Raw genomic sequence first — 23,514 nt, forward strand, 5'->3', positions numbered from 1 at the left:
TTCACCAACCGAATTAAGTCTAATGCTGTATCTTGTTTATTGTCCTCTGGAATTATTGTTCTGCATTAAACATTGTTGTGTCTCCAACAACAATTTGTTACATAATTTGGCTGTTGGGTTTTCTCTTACTGTGTGTCATGTCTGCTCTCACTTTGACAACATCAAGGGTTATCCATCTATAACCACTTTGCTTAGTTAATATTCAGCTCATTTGAAAGTCTAATTTATGATTGCAGCAATGATATGAAATGAGCTTTTGTACTGTAAAAGCCATTCAAACAACACCTACAGGCATTATTCAACATTATTGTTGTTGGAAGTTTGATGTGTCATAAGGCCAAACTGAATGTGTGAGTAAGCCTGACCACTATTATCAAACTGTAGGTAAATTTCTTTGTTGGTAAAACTGCTGAAAGTGGAAGAATATTTTATCTAATGAATGGGGACAAAGCCTAGTCAACAACATCTTTATAGTTCGACATTCAGTTTGTCCACACACATGATGTATGTATACATGACAGGCTTGGACAGCTCCTGAAAAACAGAAAAGACATGGCGCTTTTTGAAGCCTAAAAATATCCATAATGCTTTTACTCTGCCTAAAGTAGAACCAAACCTGTCACTTTGAGTGTGGGGTTGGCTTGAGTAATGCTCTTGAATAATGTAGGTCAGGTCTTGTTTGTCTGAAGTGACTGAGAATGAGCGCAGTGGGGACAGCAGGGTCTCACCTTCAGGTCTGACACGTCTTTGTAGCACTTCTCAGAGCGGGTGTGGTCGGACAGCTGGACATTCCAGAAGCAGGGCAGCTGGTGAACCAGGAAAGGATTCTGTTTGATCACAGCGTTGAAGATGTCCTGCAGACACACACACACACACACACACACACACACACACACACACACACACACACACACACACACACACACACACACACACACACACACACACACACACACACACACACACACACACACACACACACACACACACACACACACACACAGTGAGCCTTATGCTTTGCCTTATGTTTCATCATCTACAGGCCTGCACCTCACGGTTCAATCTGTTTATTCAATGACCACACAAAGCTGCTTCTTACGCTGCTTATGGATGTGAAAACAAAACTGCTAATTCACATTCTCAAATTACCATACAGTAATGTATCTTTCATACTTCTTATAATCTTTTTTATTCTTTTACTATGGTATTTTACTCTTTATAATCAGTAAATGATGCCAGCACATGAATGCCACAACCACAGAGTGACACATTTTTGCAGACTGCAGGGGATGGTAATGCTTATGACTGTGAGCTTGAAGATGATGGTATGTATAGAAAGAGACAGGACAGTCAGAACTGACGGCGCACATGAAGGATTTTGGGTTCATCTCAATTCTCTGTATAGCATTTCTTTATCCTCACTTGAATCTTCCCCTTGCTGGATGACTTGGAGTTTGTTTTTACCAATATTGTCAAAATACCAATAAGGCCACGGTACCCACCGCCATGCCTCTCTTTTTTAAAGTCATTCAGTAGGTTTGAAAATGTTTGACAAATATCTGCATATTCATCAAAAACCTGCATACTGCATTTATACTGCACTGAGATCAGTCAACCACAGTGTGTAAAAACGTTGGTGCTCTGACACTGAACATATATGAATCATTTCTCCTGGCACCATTTTCAAATGTAATTGGTATTTGTACCTGCATTCAGTCTCTTAGTAAATTAATTACTTAATAATCCGGGTTATGATTAGAGTTTGTCTAAAGAGTGTGCAAGTGAAAATAAGTAAACATATCTCACCTCAAACTGGTTATTATGTGACACATTAGACAATTAAAAAGTGTTTACTGCAGAAGAACAACAGGCTCTCCTGCTCTCCCTGACTAGTTCAATCAGTCATGATACAGATTAAAGCCAATCAGCATCCCGCTGCAGAGGCTGTTGGGACTCTGAGCCACAGCCGCACGCATGCTATCTTATCCTGATGATTGTCTCTGGCCTACATGATTTAGAAAGTCACTTCATCCTCCAAGCTCTGAACTAGGGAAGGTCCAGGGCGCCGCTCAATTAAGGGGCAAATGTGAGGAGAAACAATTTTTCTAATGAATGAGAAAAGTTGTTCACTGTTCAAACTGACATTTTAATCAGAAACATGAGAGATCAAAAAATGTGGAAGTTATAACACAGGTATTTCCTGTCCACTTATGTATTTAACTTCAGTGATGAATTGATGTATTGTAGATCAGATGCAGCATCCAATCACCAACATATTTCTAATAAAAAGGTGTGTCGGTCTAGTAAAATACTTTTACTAAGGTGTAAGTCATGACTCCTCAGGGGTCCCTCCTCAGTCCTTAGAGGTTTGGAACAGTCTTCACAATGGCAGACCAGAACCATCTCATCATGTGAGGAGCGATCAAATAAGGGTGCCAACATGTCCCTCTTGAGTTGTGCCTCGCCTCGTTCCTGCTAGGGTGACTGTGATTGGTTCGTTCGGACTGTACCAACTTGATTCTTAATAGAAGCTGTGTGATGGTTTCTTCCGGACTCTTCTATCTTGTTAGTGTTTTTTGTGAGTCTCCAGATGTTCAGGCTTTAATTCCGGCTGAATCCTTCCATTTGCTTGAGAAAATGTCCTTTGGTTACATCTGAAAGACTTTTTGACTTTGGTAGTTCACTGAACTGTTCACAGACATAAGACTCTTGACTGCTGCGATAAGACGGGCTGACAGTCCGTTGGAGGAGCTCACACAGCAAAAAGCAGATGGAATGCTCAAACAATTTCCAAAGCCATGTTCATTTTCCAAACCTTGTGGGTCTTTACTTAATGAAGGTTTAATTAAAATCTCAGAAACTTATCTGAGTTCTGAATAGCTTGGAGATAATGGAATGAGCCTTCGCCAAGGTCTGCATTGTTAGAGATAACACCTGTTTATGACCTTCAGGAAACATCTGCGCTCAAGTGGGTTGAAACCAAAACCTTTTTACAACTCTGACATGTAAATTGAGGGTTCTGTTGCACTCTTAGATGAAAATACAGGCAAACAATAAATGTAGAGAATTTGAATTTGTTCTATTTTTTTATGGAGCTGCGGTGGGTACCTTGGAGAAGATCAAAATAACATAACAGCAGTAGACATACTGTAGTATTTTATGGAGCCTTTTTCTCGTATTTTTGCAAGAGCGTGGTCTTTTAATTTGAGAGCGTGACTTATTGATTATGCTTTAGATTTTTGAAAGGCTCCCCCTCAAAACCCTCTCCTTGCACTCAAGTATTCCCTGCTTGTGCTTGGATTTCTGCTGAAACAGTTTTCCTGAATGCAAACATAATGTGGCTTGCACAGATTTCATGCACTCCAGCTTCTGCCCTTCATCTCACAATCGGGCTACTGCTGTGTGCTCATGAAACGTCTGCTCTCAGATTTCTCCTCTGCTCTTGGATTGTTTTTGTGCAACAACCCTGTCAAAATTCCCCAACCAATAGAATGCCAGGTGTAGTGTGGACCAATTAAATGATCCCTCTAATCGTTGTGGATGCGTTCGCTTTACTAGAGCGTCCCTGATGGGCGGTTACTCTATAACCTGGTTCATCCACTTCAACCAAGTTTAGCTGATACTGACACTTTCAATAGTAGTTTAGGTTTGGAAGGTAACTACAAGACTAAATTAAAGCATGAAGAAGGGGCGAAGAAATATTAGCTTTAGCTAGCATTAAAAAGCTAATGGCTCGCAAAGCGATGCTCTATTAAAGTGAAATCCAAATGCAATTATTTCAAAAATATAACTTCTGTATTTTTCAACCTTGTCCCTATTTCCCCATGTTTTTGTGTCTAAGTGACTAATGGGAACAACGATATGTGAAATTGGTCCAGTATTGATGGAGAAGGCTGAAGATGGCAGCTGCTAAAAAGGCTACAATGTCAGATTGTTATGATTGGTGTCTGACATCAAAACCCTAGAGAGAAATAAAAACTTTTTCTTTACTTATGTGTCGTGTGGCAACTCATTGTTGTCAGAGTTTGTTGTGTTGGATTACAGAAAATGATATAAGTAACCGATAATGCCCTGCGAGCTGTCCAATATCAGGAATGAATTGATGACGAGGCCAGACGTGTCAGACGCGCTAATAAGGAACACCTTGAAGAGCATTATCCTACTTATTCCATGGTAATTTGCTACAAAAAATTAAGACCATTAATTCATATTTCCATGCGTTTTTGCAACCAAAAACTAAAGTTTTTCGCATCCAATCACTTTGTTTCCCTGGTAACCCTGAGGGTTGCAATCATTATCGTCCCATAAGGCTATGTGCAATGGACACATTGTTCAATTCTCCAGTAAATAGGACGGACCTTGGAATCAACTTGGCAACTGGAGACATTACTAGTCCGCTCAGCTCATAGCACCCTTAGGCTCAGCCACTAGCTAGAACGTTATGCTCGCAAAAATTGAAAATCAATGACATTGCGTACAGTTGACCAACAGTAAATATAATTTGACAGTATGATAAACAAGACTAGCTAGCTATCCTGCCATGTCACTGTCCCCAAATAAATATCACATAGTTTCATTTAACCATCTAGTGTTTTTCTAGCCTACGGTCCACTCCCTTTAACACTACATGGGTCATCATTCACCCATTTATACACTGATGGTAGGAGCTACCCTGCAAGGTACCACCTGCCCATCAGGTGGTAGTTACACTAACTGTAACTACTTAGTAGGTGTCCATTATCAAGTATTAATGGACACAATGCAGTATTCACCCAAACCATGGTAGAAAATTCATGGCTGAATATTTAGCTGATGTGGACATATGGATGCCAAAAAATTATCCAAACAAACAGACAGACAGGATCAAACAATAGGGGGAAAACAACTTTTAAAGGGTTCTTTCCATAATATTGTCAGACTATTATAATAACAACCTGACCTGTCAGTGGCAACAACAAGCATTTGCATCCTGTTTAGCGGCTGCTGTCTGCAGCATTCTTCATCAGTACTGGAACAAAACAAAAATATGGTCCAGGTTAAAAAATACCTATGGAACCCTTTAGGAGCAAAGAGGTGTTGTCAGACCAAGGTGGAAGTCAAAAGTTTAGAGCTCCTCCGAACAGCCACACTCAAATATGGGGGCGCAAAACAAGACATTCGTTTTAGCATGGGGATAACAGCAAAGACTTTCACTTGTTCATGCACAGAATATATGAAAGAAAAAACTTTTAGAAAGATTGTCAAAATGGCTTAAGGGAAGAGCTCACACCCCTGCTGACTTTCTCAGCCCTGCAGTTGGACATTCACAGTGTGAAGTGGGTGTGAAAGTCGGATTGTCGGCTTTGGAAAATGACTGAGATGATCAGACATAGCCATGCCTGATTCTGTGGTTGGAAAGGTGGAAAGCAGCATGCTGGCAGCTTAAACGGGTTTGGATTTCCCAACTCTGTTTTCATTCTTCACAAAACTACCTCCGTTTGTGTGTACAAGTGAGTACAACACCATAAAAGAAGAGGAGAGATTTTCTTTTTTTTTTGCAAGACAAGAGGCAATACATAAACAACACGAGGACGACAAGAACAGTAAATACAAGGCAGCTAACATCATGTAGTCAGTGTATGGAAGAACGGAATGATGTCAGTGTGTGTGTTTGTATGTGAGCTATGTGAAAGGATAAGAAAGACAATATGAAAGTAAATATATAAAAGGACACATAACATAAATTAAAAAAATAATTACATCCCTAGACATGTGCTTTTAACACTGTAAAAATAACAAAAATATTAGGAAAGGAGAGATTTTCTGAAGGTGTGCACTATTATCCCGTTTTGTGTGATCCACAGTGCTGACAAAAGTATTTGTACAAAGCTGTACAAAGTAGTTTATTTGAAGCACACAGAACCCTTTACCTCAGTTTAGTTTAGCCTCAAATGTTCAGGTAGCATTGGCAGAGAAAGTGAGGGCATGCCTCAGTTTAGATTACCAGCAGAGTCTGAAATGGATTGGACAAACAAGCTCCTGCAACAAGTACTGTACCTGTTTGCCCATTTGAAAGATTTGGAGTTAGCATGCCTGAGGTGTAAGGATGCGTGTGTGTGTGTGTGTGTGTGTGTGTGTGTGTGTGTGTGTTACCTGGTCTGCCAACGAGGTGGACAGCATGCTCATTAGTTCTCTCTCTGCAGTCAGCCTCCACATCTGCTCCCATCTCAGCTTCCGCAGACGATCCAGGAGAAGCAGAATTACCCCTGGAAAGCGTACACACACACACACACACACACACACACACACACACACACACACGCACACACACACACACACACACACACACACACAAAGACAGAGATATGGTAGTTTAAGAAACTGAGAGATTAGTATCTAGCTGCCTGCTAAAGGTGATAAAGTCCCATCATGAGGCTCTGAATCACACTCTTGTTTATCATAGATAAAGCTGCAGACTTAAAGCTTAAAGACAGATACTGGATCTAAAACACAATTAATTATTTCTCTTTGCTAACTTTCTCCAACTTTTTTTTTATAAAAATCAAAACAAGAAATTCTTGTTCTCATTTCCTGGCTAATAAAAGAATTCCAGGCTACTAAAAAGAAAATTGAGCAACTCATTTTCAGAGGGAGAGACATGCTTGTAGACAACATATTTATTTTTTTGCAAATTTGAACAAACAAACCATCTTTCACTCCCTCGCTGTGCTCCCTCTGTTGCCATGGCCACAAAGCCGACAGCTGCAGTTAAACTGGAGGTTTTCTGTCAAATTGATGTTCTGTGTAAATGCAACACATGCCTTTCTGTTTCTGAGATCTGCTGTTCAGTCAGACAGGAAGCTTAAGAACTCTGAACTTTCACATATCAGATGTTTTTCTGGTGAGTTTGCAGCTCCTAGTGAAATGTGTCTATATTGTAAATTCACAGAGCTTCAGCAGCAGGTCGTGCTGTTTGTTTTGGGTCAATAGAACGATTATCTCCAGCTCCAAACAGCACAGAGAGAGCTATAAATCTACTGAAAAGAATGACCTGGAGGAAAAATATATAGGCAGGGGAAAATAATAACACTGTGTAATGGAACCCAATCAATTTCACAATCATCTTTTGGAAAATGTTTTCTATACAACTGATGAGCCTGGTGAAAGCCTCATCAATGCACTACGTCCTTGCAAAAGAAGACACTGCCTTACTGCTGCTTCTCTTTCACTGTTTGGCTGTAAATTAAATTATCATAGAATACAGAAATAAAATGTTTTCATATGATAGATGGTTATTGAAAATGCTATTAATCAAATTCATCCTTAACTTTGTTTATCGTTTCTGTTTAAGCAAACGATTTTTACTCAAGAAATGAGTGGATGGAGGTGAAAAGCTAGCTTGTAACTATAACTCTACATATAAAATGATTTAAGAGGTGCTGGACATTTACATTATGTTATCCTGTGTGTTGCTTACATGTTATCATTATGTCATTTTTTAATTTCACCCTCATCCTCAATAGCGGTATATCAGTATCATTGAGATAAATACATTAGACCAATCTGATTGGTCTTGATATGAGACAGATTATAGCCGTAAGCGGCCACTAGTGTGAAACCTCTCTGCAGAGCTATTGGAAACTGGAACTCAGCGTGCAGAGAAAATGGAGCAACATCCTCGCCATGCCAAGCAAAACAGCTCCACCTAAAAAAATAACGGCAAGCCTAGGACAAGCAGTTATCAAAGTCATCCGACTCTGGAAAGTTTCTCAGTAGTTGCACAATAAATGGCAACATACAAATCAAAGCTGCAAGCAGCTATGATTGGACCCTTAAGCCCGTGTGCATGTTGGAGGTACTGGCGGGAGGCTGGATGACACAACCGTGCATGTCCATGTCATTGTACACTTCAAGTGCAAATTACACATTATTTCCTGTGTGAAGTGCGTGGTGCTGAAAATGCCATATTGCAAATGTTTCAACGATTCCTGTGCCCACTATGTGGCGCTAGACAACATGAGCTAAACATGCATTTTGTTGGTCTATCTTAAGTGTTGACCACACAATAAAAATGACATGTAAATTGGATGCTGTTTGTGACAAAACGCAGACTTCCTGTTGCCAGAAGGTGGCGCTATGACTGTGAGTCAAAACAGAAATGTAGAATTTCTTACTGACCAAATTTGACGATCTGCTAAATAACCAAGGAAGAGTTTTTTAAAGTATAGCTAATTAAAATGGCCAAAAATACAGTAAATACATTTGATACATCCATCCATCCATCCATTTTCCGTAACCTGCTTATCCAGTTAAGGGTAGCAGGGGTGCTGGAGCCGATCCCAGCTGTCAATGGGCGAAGGCAGGGTTCACCCTGGACAGGTCGCCAGTCTGTCGCAGGGCCATTTGATACATGTGCCTCCCAATTATTTGCTTGTCGTCAGGCCAAACAACACTCCTTAGCTGTGATATATACATAACATGATATTGAAGAAATGATAATGTCATCTCTGGTGGAGATAAGAGCCATGACAATGAACAAGGCGGAACTTCTAGGTAAGACAATTATCTCCCATATCCCTCATCCTGCAATTCTATCACACCACAGAAAATAGGCAGGCACTGTTGGTCTCGCCATCTTGCCTTTATATTAGAGAGGATGGAAGTGCAGCAACTTTACAGCCAAAATCCCTAATTTAATCCCACAAAGTCCTTTGAGTCAAGAAGTATTTCTCTTGAGGGTTACTTTCCTCCGCCTGATCAGAATACTCCAGAAGAAGTGTCTCTACCATTCTCCTCAGTGCACGCTTTTTCTCAGTATGTTGTACGACATAAGGTGGACACAGCAGCTGTTTGTCCATCACAGATCTGCAGGGCGCACTTAGCGAGAGTTTTATCCTCATCCATGTTCCTCCTCAGAGGGACGGCAATGGTAGATATCAGCACAGCGGCAACCGGGGCTTCTCCGTGCCCTTACATCTGTTTCTATGTGCGAGATGTATCTCAGTCCTCCCTGACTCATTCAGTGTTAAATGTGCTAGACGGCAGATGAAGTGCTACCTGATCCGACATTTTTATGCGTACGTCATACGGTGCGCCTCTCATGCGTTCATCACGGATTAGTGGGATCATGGGGCCCATTTTCGTACAAAATCAATATCCCACCCTTAACCCCTTTTTTTCCTAAAACACAGGGCTGACTTGGTGTTATTTGTGGCACAGTTGATACCTTCCTGCCTTATTCAGTTGGCACTTACTAGACTGGTTTATGTTGTCTGCTTGTGAACCTTGGTGTCACAGAGGAGAATTGACTACATCAGCTGTACGTTGTGGCTATACTTTACTGGTTTTAATGTTCGCACTCAGTTGATTTCTTGGTCACGATTTTGTAACTGTGTCTCCTGAAAAGTGACCATTAGCAGTGGGTGTTCCTTTTACCGCTTTACAGACTTTACAGGAGAAGAGATAGACATAAAGAAGAAAACTAGTTTTGCTGTTTGCATTTTAAGTCAAAGTCAATCACGTATGAAATGCATAATTAAAAAAATATTACTTGACGATTCTCAATAACAATCAGCATTTGTATACATACCGGGTGAATTTCACACTATAAGCAAGCTGCTCAGGCAAAAATAGACCCATCACATAAAGATACACTCTGCTTTTGTGAACAGTGGCAACTACAGGGGCTTTAAAGCAGCTCTGGTAGTTGGAGTTCCAACGCATGGTGGGGTCACCATTGGAATATAAACTCTCCAAAATATATTTTTTAACATGCATACTTTAATATAATTATGCATAAAAGTTTGCAACTGGGACATAGTTTTAAATGCTTACATGATAACATTAGGTCCTCCTGTACTCACCAGTGTTGAAGCCTCTGCCCAGAGCTGGCCAGGGTCGATGGTTCTTCCACAGGTTCCCCAGGTACCAGTCACTCTGGTTCTCCACCAGACCAAGAACCTGCTGACCTAAGCACAGCATCACAACACAACATCACTACTTTTTCACATCTTCTACTTCTTGTCATTTTCTCTTTATTTAACTAGAATTCACTGAAGAGGTAATTTCATTATCCAGTTTCTTGTGTTTATTATTCTGTAGTTATGTACTGTGTCCTGTAGTTTTTGGCTTAAGAAATATGGGGGTTTTCAGAAAACAACATTTTAATTTTCTGTCAATGTTGCACATTTTCAACATGCGGTGTTTTAAGCATGTCTGGAGTTATTTTTATCATGAAACCTTTTAATTGACTTATTTTGGTGTAGACACTACCATCAACCTGGCCTGTCTGCTTTAAGATAAGCTGGTGGTTTTCTATTTTTTTCCCCCTAAATACTTTCAAACACACTCAACTCCCAGAAAAGGCCACCAACTTGATGCTTAAAATCAAATGTAAGCATTTGGAGGATAATTATTCAAAGAACATAAATTATGACAAACTATCCTATTTAGTTTTTCAATTCAATTCAGTTTATTTTTGTATAGCCCAGAATCACAAATTACAAATTTGCCTCAGAGGGCTTTACAATCTGTACACATTTAATCAAAAAAATTCTGCTTCATTCCCTCCTGACTGCCAGTGGCAGTAAACAAAGTGGATATGTCATCTCCCTCAGGGCGTCAAGATCTTATGCAAACGCACAAATGAACATGCTTGACGTGAAAGCTACCTGTGCGTCCCTGCTATGAATACCAGGTGGTAGCCTAGACCCGGCCTCTTTTTTCTTTCTGCTGTTAGCCTGTTTTTACCGCGGGTTAATTTCTCTATTAGATCCTTGTTTTGGTTCTGTATTTTGCATGTCCAAGGGAGGTCAACACAGTTTGTGTAGTTTGTCTTCCTGCCTTCAACTTTATGGTCGGAGTGCAATTTGTTGCATTCAAAGATTGTGGTTGACAGGCTATCCTTCCTCTCCTTCTATCCTATCTGGAGGGTTTCTAGCATCCTTGTCATTGTGTTGGCTCACTCAGCAGCTACACTGACCTGACTGTCCTAAACAGTCCATGTGAATTAATTAATCCTACTGCTTGATGATTCAATCGTGTTCAGTTATGAGCCCACAGTTCATGTCTGGAATTCCTGAACTTGACTGTTAGTTTGTTAGCTAGCTTGAGCCTACACTACAGTTGGTCTTAACTTGCTGCTGTTATCATTGCTGGAGGTTCTGATAGTGTTCTGTGGTCGGCCACAGTTCCAGCTTGGATTACCTTGCTGCAATTCAGGTAAGCAGGCATGCAGCAGGTTGGATTAGCCTGACTAGCTAGCCATTTGTTTGCCTGGTTGCATTCGTGTGCTTACATCTGCTAGAGGTTCTGATTCGCGTCCTGGCCACAGTCCTGGTTCAGATTTCGTAGCCTGATCCCCGATTAGAAGAGAATGGTCAGTTCAGAGGGTGGACCCTGCAAGTCTGGAGACTAAGGATGGCTGAGAAACATCCCCCTGTAGCACAGTAAGTACTGAGCTGGGGGGAGGGCCCTGCCCACCAGATGAGCCACTTAAGGAGCCAGGCCAAAGTGTCGACAGCCTTCTATCAAGGGCTTATGATACTGTGGCCCAGACGGCTCGTATTGGAAACTCCCTCTCTGTTCTCATCCTAACCCAACCCTCAATAGCGCAGAAAAAGAATGAAGGGAAACCCATACCGTTTGAGGACCTCAACCTAGCACCACATCCTTGGCAACAGAGCCAGGTTGCTGCAGGCTGTTGGTATTAGCCCAGGGGTAACCAACCTCCACCATACAAACCCCGGCGGGAGCAAGGGCATGACCAGCAACCCCCCCCCAGGACCCCAAATAAACCGGATTTTTACACCAGCACCTGGACTACTGGGCAGGTCTGGGTTTTAAACACTGTGTCACAGGGTTACAGGAGGCAGCTCAGCAGCAGGCCCTCATTACCTTCCGGGGTCAAGGTGACCTTAGTCACAGACCCAGTGAGGTCTTAGGAGATAGTCACATTCATGGACAAAAAGGCCGTACAATGATATATCCACATAAACAGCACAATGTTTTTTTTTGAGAGACAACTCTTTCAGGCTGAAACTGGACATAAGGAGGTCAAACAGGTATTTAAAACTAGTCCCATTTTGGATGCTTCCCACAATCAACTATCACTCCTGGAGAGTGGTTCACCTCTTTAGACCTCAGAGATGTCTTCTATCTCGTTCCTATTTCACCCAAAACATGCTTTGCATATCAGTAAGCCGAATGTTTTACCTTTCGTAACATCTATCTTTGGAGAAAGAGAAAAATATGAGTTTATAATGTTCCTTCAACATCAGGAAAAACAATTGATTTATCCGAAATTCTCAAATAAAAGCCAATTGGCTCACATTAATTTTAAAACAGCTGGAGGCGTGGCCGGCACATCCACATAAACACATATACAGGTTTGGCAAAAAACAACAACTAAATCAGCATAATGGAAATGCTCACAGCATTAGTTACATGAGTACAACAACAGAGTTTTGACATTCTAACCACTTGTCTACCTCTCTTTATGGGGACTTGCTATTTCCTAGAGCTACACTCATATATTGGCTAATATTACCTTATAACAGATATATCACACCAGCATATGTCAATAAATAACAAATTGCAGTACAGAAGTGTCAAAGAAAAGATGATATAGAAACAGTATTTTTTTTACACTCACTAATTAAAACAAAAACGTGTTTTATGTTGTGCTATGTGTTTATGAAAGAAAACCAATATCAGCGAAACATTATCATCAAATTTTTTTATATTGCCATTTGCATCACCCTTAAAAATCCAGTATTGCTGGGCTATACAGTAGATTCTAATCACTTGTTTGATGTGTGTTAACATACAGTCATTGAAACAACAACAAACAAACAACTTCCAGCAGATATTTCATGTTAACCCTTCCAGAAAATATAATAATGTACCTTTTAAAGCTCCTTTAATGTTCATAAAAAAATAAAAAAATAAGGTGACCCAATAGAAGGACAAATGTCTGTCTCCAATGCCTGGTTGTTTCTGCAGTTGGGGTAAATAAAAGGTAGCTATTTCAGAATGTATATAGGTTCTGTCTTTAGATAAGGAGATAATTGAGTCATAACTGCAGCTAACCGTCTTTTTTTTGGGTTCCCTACAGTTTGGACTGTGTGCAGTAGGTAAGAGAGGATGGAGGGGCCCAATGGCAGACACTTCAGGGGCAACTGGTTCAACACTGAGCCAGCAGAAACATAATTCCATCATAAAATAGGCTTTTATGTCTGAGTCAACAACAAAGGAGAGAACTTTAACTGCCACCTCATAAATGGCGTTCAATTCAAGGTTGAATTCAATGCTCAAAAGTACAATGATCTTGAAGTTTTTGAGCCACTAGACAAAAACTATAAAGAGGGCAGGAGAGGAGAGATCCAGAAGATGAGGGGGCGAGAGGGAAATGGATGTAACGTAGGCTTCAGGGCGAGAGATTATGGAAGGCAAGCTGGGCAGAGATAAAGGTCGAGGAGATGGGCATTAAGGAGGAGATAGGAGCCTGGAGTGTAGAGGTGGCAGCTTTAATGAAGGCTGTAAGGAAGATTAATGAGAGCTTATTGGAGCAGGCAGTCGAGAGCAGGCTTCCCCTTTTAGAAAGGCTGCACAACACAGAACAAAGATCTGCCATCAAGGTGATGACTGAGTGGGACAATTACAGCTCAGAAAACTAAACCGTGCTCCTTTAACGGGGACAAACTTCACAGGTGATTCTAAGAACAATGCCTGTAAGCTTAATGTGATTGTCAGCAGAAGTGGGAAGAACATTATCCCTGCAAATCCCTTCTGTTCATGATTTACTCCAAATGTTTTAGATCCACAAGATTTAGAGGGATCCCCTGATGCTCTCAATAGAATATAATCACCTGAGATTAAGAATCGTGTTTTCATCACCTTAGTGTGAGGCCTTTATATCTACATGGGTAGCTGGTCCTCTTCACGGAGTCCTTCATGTAGCCCCGCCATGTTTCTACAGAAGCCCAGAATGGTCAAACCAAACACTGGCTTTAGAGAGACTTTCATGTTTCAATGTAACCTGAGGACCAACGAGCTTGTGAAACTGCAGTGATGTGAGTCGCAGAGCGGAAAATGGTGTTACCGCCAGCCGCATTCTGACTTTTACTGCTCCTAAAAATAGACGAGGTGGGTAATGGTGACAATGTATTTATCATGTTAAACCGTTGAGATCTGGAAATACTGTGGCATTTTTACACGAGCCACCAAACACCAACAGTCAGACAATCATCATTATATAACTTTATTTGGACACAGACCAACATTTCCGCTCATTTCAGGTCATGTTTGTGTCACCTGATGAGTGTATGTCCAGTCCTCAGTTTTTATTCTCTACCAACTCCTGAGGGAAATATCAGTCACTTCAGCTGCTAAAATAGCTGCACTATGATCAGCAGCTAGTCTCTGACTGTGTCTGTCTGCTGTCTGCTGCTGAACACATAGCGAGCAGTGGCTTTATCTGGTATTTCACTGAAAACGACTGCCTGCTGCTGGAAATTAGGTTGTTGAGAGCCAAGTTTTTAAGGGCCGAAAAACCAAAACAATAAGCTGAAAGAGGCTAAAACCCTGTGGAGCTGAGGGGAACTGAAGAGTAGTTGATAATTCTATGTTGGTTTATCACGACAAGCAATACATTTCACATTACGCACACACACACACACACACACACACACACACACACACACACACACACACACACACACACACACACACACACACACACACACACACACACACACACACACACACACACACACACACACACACACACACTTAAACGAGTAGAAACCATAAACCTTTCTTCTTTCCCATCAATGGCATTGTTTATGTTCCAAAGCAGCAAACACTTTTATTAAAAACTGCTGTATTGTTCCTTTTAAATGACCACAGAGTGTGAACGCATTGAACCTAGCAGGCTGACTAAATCCTCTCATCCACACTGAGAAAAACTGAGGAGCAACTGACCGTGAACCCTCAAACATTCTTTTCTCAAAAACAGTCGGTTTCCAAGTCAGAGAGCCATGACGGGCAAGAAAAAAGAAGCAAAAATCAATACAGCTCTACTCAGTTTAAACAAAAAGAAGGAAGAGAATGAACAGCTCTGGTTTTAAATATCTTCAAGAAAATAGGCCATGAAAACAAGTGGATTCTTCACACTGTTCTCTATATTCAAACCAAGCTGTCGGACACAGACCACTGCATCAGCGTCCAGAATCTCCCAAACACATTCATTCACATTATGCTGTTGCTATTGATCTTGTTATTTACTGACAGGCTATCTGGTCCATAAGTCCCTGAAGGATCAAAGCCTGCTATAAAGCAATCACAGTCTGGTTAGAATGCATTACACAGTTGGACATAAGGCTATGTAATGTATGCATGTCCCACTAAGCAAAGTCCTCACACAGCAAGCCTCAGGCCATCCAAAATCTATTTTCCAGCATGAGGCTGGCTGAGGGTGGGTGGGTGGGTGGGGTGGGGGTGGGGGTGAGCAGTTCTTAAATTAGCTGTGGAGAAGTACAAGGAGTTCAGTGGGAGTCTTTCCTGCTGAGTCAGTGGTGCTGATACAAGTAAAGATGAATGCCAAGGTCAGCAGGCCCAACACTCTCTCCTCACTCCACCATTTCATCCTCCTACTGCACCTAAACATGGAGCCCTGATTAAGGAACCTGTCAGAGATACATCCACCTATTGAACAAGTGAGAGATTATGGGCCGCACTAGTGCCGTATTGTGTTATTGTTTCACAGAGTGTAGAGTGTTTAATTGCTTACCCAATTAAACACTCTACCACCTGTTCTCAAATTGAATACTTTAAAGATTCTTAAAATATCTATAATTTATTTTTCCAAATATGAATCACTTCCTTTTGGACGTCCAAATGAAGAACTCTGTGCATCAGCATGACTAAATCCACCACACAGCACTTATTTTAAAAGAAAACCTTTAAAGCTGGTTTGCCCGATACTCCTGTTGACAGAACAAGTCTAGTTTTCATTCAAACTAAATCATGACTGCAGTGTTAACTGCCTGCCAGATCAATCGGAGCACACAAGGCCACGTTGCCTCCTTAGTATCATATGACAGAGAACAATGAGGATATTAAAAACAGCAAACACTGAATCAGTCAGCATGTTAGAGACACTGTTCCTTCACGCTCAGCTCTGTGTGTGTGAAGAGGCCCAGCACTCAAGAAGACCAGAGCAGAGGTTGTTCATGATCGTGTGAAGTTTTAGCAGCTTGCAGGATCAGAGTTCAAATATAACTCAGGTAATATGGCATTTGTAGTCACATTTATCATCAGTTATGTTCTTGTTTCCTAATAACAGATATGGCTTTTTCCCAGCAGGCAGTTTGACCTTCCATGGTAGGAAAAGTGATCAGCTTAAAAGCATCTCTGTCACATGAGCTTTGAACTGCTGGAAAAGAGAGAAATGATGTCTCATGCATCTAGAAAACAGCAATACACTTAAGCGTTCCTCATTCAAGGACAAATAGGTGGTACAGTTAAACTGCCAAAGTGTCATCTGCCATTAGTTCTGTGGATTGCAGAAGGCGTTTTTCCTGACATGATACTCTCCTGAAGACCTGAACATTTGTGGGACGTTCGGGTTGTGAGGCTCACTGGCTCATGCTGCAGGAGGCCAAGTTGTTCACCGCTCCTCTTCCACTGTGTCCAGTAGCAGGTGGGGGCCAGCCAACACCCCAACACCAGACAGAAGCACCTTCTGATTTTAACCCTGACGTTGCTGGGCATTTTACATTAAGTAAGTGTGAAGAACTGACATCAATCAGCAGGTCAGTCAAATGGTCTTCTGGTTTTTGTGTATGTTTCTTGTTTTTAAACCGTTTCTATCAGTCTCTTGATAAAGGAGAGACGACTACAACAACTCATGAAGTGGCAGATTGACCTTCTTGATCCTTACTAACTCTACGGGACATGGATGGTCTCAACTGATGAAGTTCTCTTTACGAATTGCATTTTTAGGAAAGTGAAAAGTTAATTTCATCACATCCAAACTGAAATCTGACCAGAATGAATTGGCAGCTAAGGCCCAAACTGGTTGGTTTTGAAGAACACTTTTTCTTTTAAATGGCCGTATAGGCACCAAAAGATGGTGTCTGTACTTATAGCCAAAGATCGTTTATGAGGAAGAAGAAGCTCCACTCTACTACAGTGAGTGGACTGTGTTTTAGTGTTTATTCTCTAGTGTTTCTTTCCTCTAGAAGATCCAATGATGCCAATTTCACATTATCTAGTTAAACAATATGTTGCCTAAATAGGGACCATTCCTGAAATACCACTGCTTCAGTGTTGTTGGCATTTCATATGTGATGCCTGCAGTGCGCTATCAAAGCATCAGTAGACATGCGTCACATAAGGCGCGTCATGTATCGCCTTCAGTTCAATTGGGGCTCCACTTTGATGATGTTTCTCATCTCTTCACGTTCATCATTGCCTTTCCATCTCAAATAGTATCTACATTTTTTATACTAGTGTTGCTGGCGTTTCAAACTGCTGATCAACTTTAAGACAATACATGCTTAGATAAATGGTATAATGTATTTGTAGTAAATATAACTTCTCCTTATAGATCCACAGTTGTGCAGGGTCACTGACAGCTTATTTAGTGATGGCGAGGTACAGTATGACAGTATATAGACATAATCACTCTCAAATGAGTTTTGCCACTACAGAAGGACAACTGAGAGGGAAAAGCCTGAGGCTGTAGGATGCTAGATGGGTTAAAATCCCAGTGTCAGTTCAGGCACTCGTTCCAGCTCACAAACTTTGTGGAAAAGCTTCAGCACACCAGTATTACGCAATTGTTGCTTATGCCAATCAAAATGATTGGTGATGAAGTCCCTGTTCATTGATAGAGATCTGCTTCCCTTTTCCTGCCTATACTTTCTTCACCTCTATTCCTGTAGTATCTCACATCAACAGCGGTTATTTTTAAGTGTAGGACTAAGTAAGTAGGACTGCTGATAAATGTGTTTTCTTTGAGGCCATTGTCAAGATATCATCAGCTCTTAAAGTGTGATATTCAACTGTGTGATCACACCAGAAGATTAGAGGAACAGAACTGAACAATCACCCAGAAAGACGACCGAGCTGAGGTTAAACTAAATTATCCACAACATGCTGATGCAGCTACCAATTTCAGATAAGGACTTGATGTTCTTCCCACTTTAACTCTCAATACAGGGGTAGATGCAGGATCAGTTTGCACAAGTTTGAGCCATTGTTTTCAATGAAGAGAGCTAAGATGTTGAACCTTGTGTCCGTTCTACCTTGAGCGTAGCACAGACTGTACACCTTAATGCAGCTCTAAAAGTACGGTCAGTTGCAACGTTTCACTGTTAGTCAGTGATCTTTCAAAGCACAACTGGACAGCTGCTGTCTGTGATTCAATCTGAAAGCAATAAGAGATGGATTGAAAGCTTCTCTGTTTTAGAAAAGCTGCTTTCACAATGCCACGCTAACAACAGCCTACCTGTTAAAGTGTTCTCCAAAAAAGGAAAGCGTTTTGAAAAGCGGCTGCTGCTTCTATGGCCTAAGACTGCCATGACAGGCAGGGGCTCCAGTGCGGCTGGTGGGAGTTAGCTACCTGGGTGCCATAATAAATAATTAAATCATTTGGTGGAAATGTTATCCCAGGCCCAGTTTTTCTTCTGGTTGTCCTCAGTAGCTAGCGCTGTGTTGTACAACTCCGGGTACAACAGCATTTTCAACTTCTCCATTGCTCTTCTTCTCTTACTCTGCCTACTTCTACTTCTACAAAGCCTGCCCCCTTCTTTTTGATTGGCCAAAGCCAGGCAGTTACAACCAAAAGTTCAGCACTGTGAACTCTGTGCATCATGGCAAAATCTGTGCATGTTCATGTGGGCAGAAATCGCTTCATGACCACAGAACAATGATCGAAACAGCTTCCCTTTTGCTGCCTTCCCCTCATGACTGGAGGCTGCCTTATCGTGCGGCAGCGTGAAGGTCCCTTTACGAGACACAGGGCTGTGTGCACCTTCGCCTTTACAGGGTACTATCTACCTCCATCACACGAATTATGGCTGTGGTGTCCTCTGCCTTTACCCTTCATTCACATACTCAACAATGGAGGTGTGAGCTTGGGAATGGATCCTTGGAATAACATCCTGGCTCCACTCAAGTCTCAAAAGTCTCCAAGCGGCGTGACACGAGGAAGTTGACAAGATGTATGCAAATGTCCTCAGACGCATGGGAGGCACAACAGGTGGTAACCAATAATGTTCATTTTCATTTACTCACCAAATCCATTGTTTTGTGGTTGTATGATTGCATGATCCTTGGCCGTGGCATGGGCCAGCTGCAGACAGCACAGAGCAGGACCTGCCCGTCAGACTGGGCCTATCTAAGACCTTCAATATTGAGGGGGATACAAGCGGCCCTGCACAATTTTGACTGATCCTTGTTTTTTTGTTTTTTTAAATCTCACTGTCTCAGATATTTTCATGAAAGTGATGAACTGTGACTCTGCTTAACGGGCTGGCTTGTTTTGATTTTGTGCAGTGGTGAGTGCCAATACAAACTGAGGAGGCAGGCATCAGCAAAACATCCTTAAGTGTCCTGAAGGTCTTCAGCATCATTAGATTGTCTTCTGCTCAAAGTCCCAGGCTGAATTTCATTCCCAGAACATCCCTGGCAGAAACCCGACACAGTTATTTTCCTCTCTACTCAACTGCTTAACAGTTCTTAAAAGCAAGGGAGGAAAAGCCTCAAGGGCTCAACTGACACAACATTTGATATGAAGACAGACCGTCACTTGAAGTCCGTCTGAGATTTACTTCTCATTGACGCAGCCAAACTATCCAAGCCTGGTAGTTACTTAACATACGTAGTTTACACCAGTGGGTACTTCCACAAGTTAGGGGGTTCACAAAAGAAAGAAGGTCAGGGCTCCATGATGGCCGTGGGGTTAAATGTGCTAGCCATGAGCCACAATTTCCCTGGTTCAAATCCTCTTAGGGACCTTCGCTGCTTTCCTCATCTCTCCACATTATTTCCTGAGACTCACTAATAAAGAGGTAAACATACAAAAAAGTTACTCGGAAACTAAAAGTGAACTGTCAAAAGCACTAGCCCACCAAAACCTGTATCCTACATTTCCCATAATGCAACCAATAACATCTTTTTGTCAGACTCGTTTTCTTTGTTATAACAGACATCTTTCAATCACTTCCTCTTCAGGGTTATTTCCTCGACTTGACAAACGCTCCTCCAGATCCACACAATACTTTTTACTACTGTTTCCACAGTTTGAAGTAAATTTACATTAAAGTGGAGGAGTATGAGGTACTTCTCTATAGTCAGTGTATTATCTAGATGGAGTTTTGAGAAACAGACAAGAGTCGCAAGACGGGAGCAAAGCAATATACTACTGTGGATTTCAGTTCAGTTCCACTTCTGAAATCATTCTTACTGCTGCCTACACTTGTACTGATAGTGATTCTAAAATCATATATCATAATCATACATCATGATATCTAATATAAGTCCACAAAAGTACATTGCTATACTCCCATGATGGTACTCCTGTTTGTTTTTCCTAACTCTCGGTAATACACTGACTATGGAGTAGTACCTCATACAAACACACGTCAAAGAATCCAAACTATCCCTATCATGTAAAATTAAAGACAAAGTTCCCCTTTCATTTTAGTTTATATGAGCAGCCTTTAATCCTTACCTGCAACTGCATGATCTTAAATTTAAACTAGTACAAACTACTGTTCCTGTCTGTTAGCATGCTCTCATCTTTCTATCTGTGTTCAGTGCTAGAACCTAGTAATTCTATGTAATTCTGCTCGTTAACGCCCCACTTCCGCTGGCCTATAAATCCACTGAGCACATCTTTAAGTGCTTCATGTTAGCATGTTGCTTTGGGTGATGCCGTGGCGTCGAGTGGAGGCTGAAAATAGGTCACCCTCAGCAAATTCATAAGGACAGCAGGTGTGGTAGCATTCCTGGCCCAGGATTTATAGAACACTGATGAACAGAATATGATGGATAAAAAGGAATGGGAAAAAAGAAGTTGGGTTCAATGTCTTTATAGTGACAGGTGTGTGACGAACAGGTTATAGTGGAAACCTCTTGGAAACTGTTTGGAGGTGTATTAATGTGAAACAGAGAAAAATACCCTCATTTAACACAAAAGCAAGCATGCATTGAAAGCACTCACATGCGGATGTTACTTCAATGTACTTTGTGCATTAGTGTGTAGAGCGACAGATCAAGAGCCTGTGTATGAATAATAAAACCTATTCATGAGTCTTGTTTGGGTGAAACTCTTGCTTCCTCCTGAAATGAAGGCTTCTTTGCACTTGGCCCTCTCCAGAGCTAGACTGGCCATCTGGCAGAGCGGGTAGGCCGACGTGCCTTCGGGTCCAGCACTGGGCTGGTGATGATGAGGAACGTGTCTGTATCAGTCCAGCACCCCCATGCTCTGTTTGAATGTGTGTGTGTGTGTGCTCAGCTGAGAGAATGTGTCCTGCCTGAGTAGAGAGCGGAGAGTCTTGAGAGGTTGACAAGTATTAGCAAAATAATTGATGAATAAAACACATTCATAACTGCATTGACTTGTGTTGATGATTGTGCTGCATTTTTCATCTACACCACACAGACGTTTATGGGATGAATGAATGAACTAAATAATGAATGAATGATACCTCACTGCGAAGGTGTCAATAAAAAAATGTAACAATAAATAAGGTCTATGATTTTAAATTATAAAAGTTCTGATCAGTCTGGAAGAGCAATGGTTTTAAAGTAGTAATATCAAAGCTCGGGGAGGTAATATGGAGAAACTAAAAGAGTACGCTAGATTAAAAAATTATCCAATTATCCAACCTAAAAACTGCCAACTCTTTTCCAATGACAGTATCTACAGCTCTAGCTCTGAAAGTTGATAATCTAGTGAGGAAGTCTCCAAGTCTTCAACACCGACAGGTGACAAAGTGACTCCCCCATAATGACCCCCCCAGCCACTGGAAGTAATGGGGTGTGGAGTACTGTGGTTCCGGCGTTGTCTGGAAGGCCCATTACATATTACACAGCTTTAGTATTTTTTTAGGGAGTGGCACGGTAGAGAAGCGGGAAGATGGGTGGTGTGTGACTGATGGTGGGCCGCCCTGGGCCAAAAGGCCAGGGTCCATTTTTTGTCCCAGTCAATGCCTGGCCCTCTCAGACACACTGAGTTGAGGTGTTTACTATGCACAGCAAAGACTGGGGAAAGTTAAAGAGCAGTGATTGGCCCTCATTCATAACTACAGCCGAGGTGTCCTTGTACAGCGTCCTTAAGTATGCTTCAAACAAAAAGTGCTTGCTTGATCGTCTATATTGTTAGACTGAGATTGTTATAGACTTAGTGGACAGCAAGTCATATGACCTTTAACCCCATCTGATCAGGTGGAGCTGAACAGATAGGACTGTACTGGCTGTACAGTACCGTACACTGGTTGTACTGGGCAGATCCCAGGTGTAAATGTGGCACTGAAAAGGACGTTCGTGAAAAAAGAGGTCACTGCTCTCGTCAAAAGTATCATGGTCAAATACAGGTTAAACTAGAGAGGTGCAGTCAGCAGAGTTCAGATCTCCGGCAGGTGTGTCTACAGGACCTCTTCTGTATTTTGGAAATGCACTCAGCTGTGTTATCACTAGTGGCCTGGTTAAGAGTAGTGATTGAGGAGTCAGCAGGCAGTCAGTAGCTGTAAAGAACAAGATATAAAAAGGTAAATGGTAAATGGACTGTACTTGTATAGCGCTTTTCTAGTCTTCCGACCACTCAAAGCGCTTTTACATTACTAATCATTCACCCATTCACACCTATTCATACACTGATTGGCAAGGTGACACCTGCCAATCAGGATCTATCTAATCATTCACACCCATTTATACACCGATGGCACAGCCTCCGGGAGCACACTCAATCCCTTTATCACCGACGCATGCACACACAACAAAAGGCATTATTCTCTTGGTGCGGATATCAAACAGTTCTCAGATAAGAGAGAACATTTCGGATAAGGTTAACAGAGGGCTTTACAGCATCATAGCATGAATATTTACTGCGTAATGCTTCTGAATTAGCACAAACTGATCCCCCAAATAATTTGAAACAAAAATACCGTAAAACGAAATATCAAAGCCCTGAATACTGTTCCTCATTTCCTTTAAAAATGACCCATATCAGCACCATGTGATCTCTTGTTCATATCAGCATGGACAGTGATTTCTAAAGTAGTCATGTGGACATTCTTCATCCGTCACTATGGTCAAGATATAGACAGATTTAAGCACAAACTACTTGTTTAGGGAATATTGGTTTGGGTTAAAATACCTACTTGTTAGGGAAACATGGTTCACAGACTAATATCTGTCTGTTAAATTGACTAAAATGCAATATTTTGTCTATATAGACATTGCACTGTATTCTAAAGCTCCCAATGCAATGTGTGGGTAAGTGAAAAGTTCACCATAATGCCA

At 41.4% G+C, this 23,514-nt stretch overlaps 1 protein-coding gene across 1 annotated transcript in view; it reads right to left on the reverse strand.

The window, feature by feature from the left end:
• The window catches only part of large1 (LARGE xylosyl- and glucuronyltransferase 1), a 99,546-nt gene that overhangs the window by 19,343 nt on the left and 56,689 nt on the right, over positions 1–23,514 (reverse strand). Inside the window, exons 7-9 of the mRNA XM_054624986.1 lie at positions 9,843–9,947; positions 6,133–6,245; positions 729–854 (exon numbers count right to left, since the gene is read on the reverse strand). Of these exons, the coding sequence (XP_054480961.1) occupies positions 729–854; positions 6,133–6,245; positions 9,843–9,947 (344 nt within the window). The remainder of the gene's footprint in view (positions 1–728; positions 855–6,132; positions 6,246–9,842; positions 9,948–23,514) is intronic.

The sequence above is a fragment of the Anoplopoma fimbria genome, chromosome 23 (assembly GCF_027596085.1).
Source record: "Anoplopoma fimbria isolate UVic2021 breed Golden Eagle Sablefish chromosome 23, Afim_UVic_2022, whole genome shotgun sequence".
NCBI classification, from domain to species: domain Eukaryota; kingdom Metazoa; phylum Chordata; class Actinopteri; order Perciformes; family Anoplopomatidae; genus Anoplopoma; species Anoplopoma fimbria.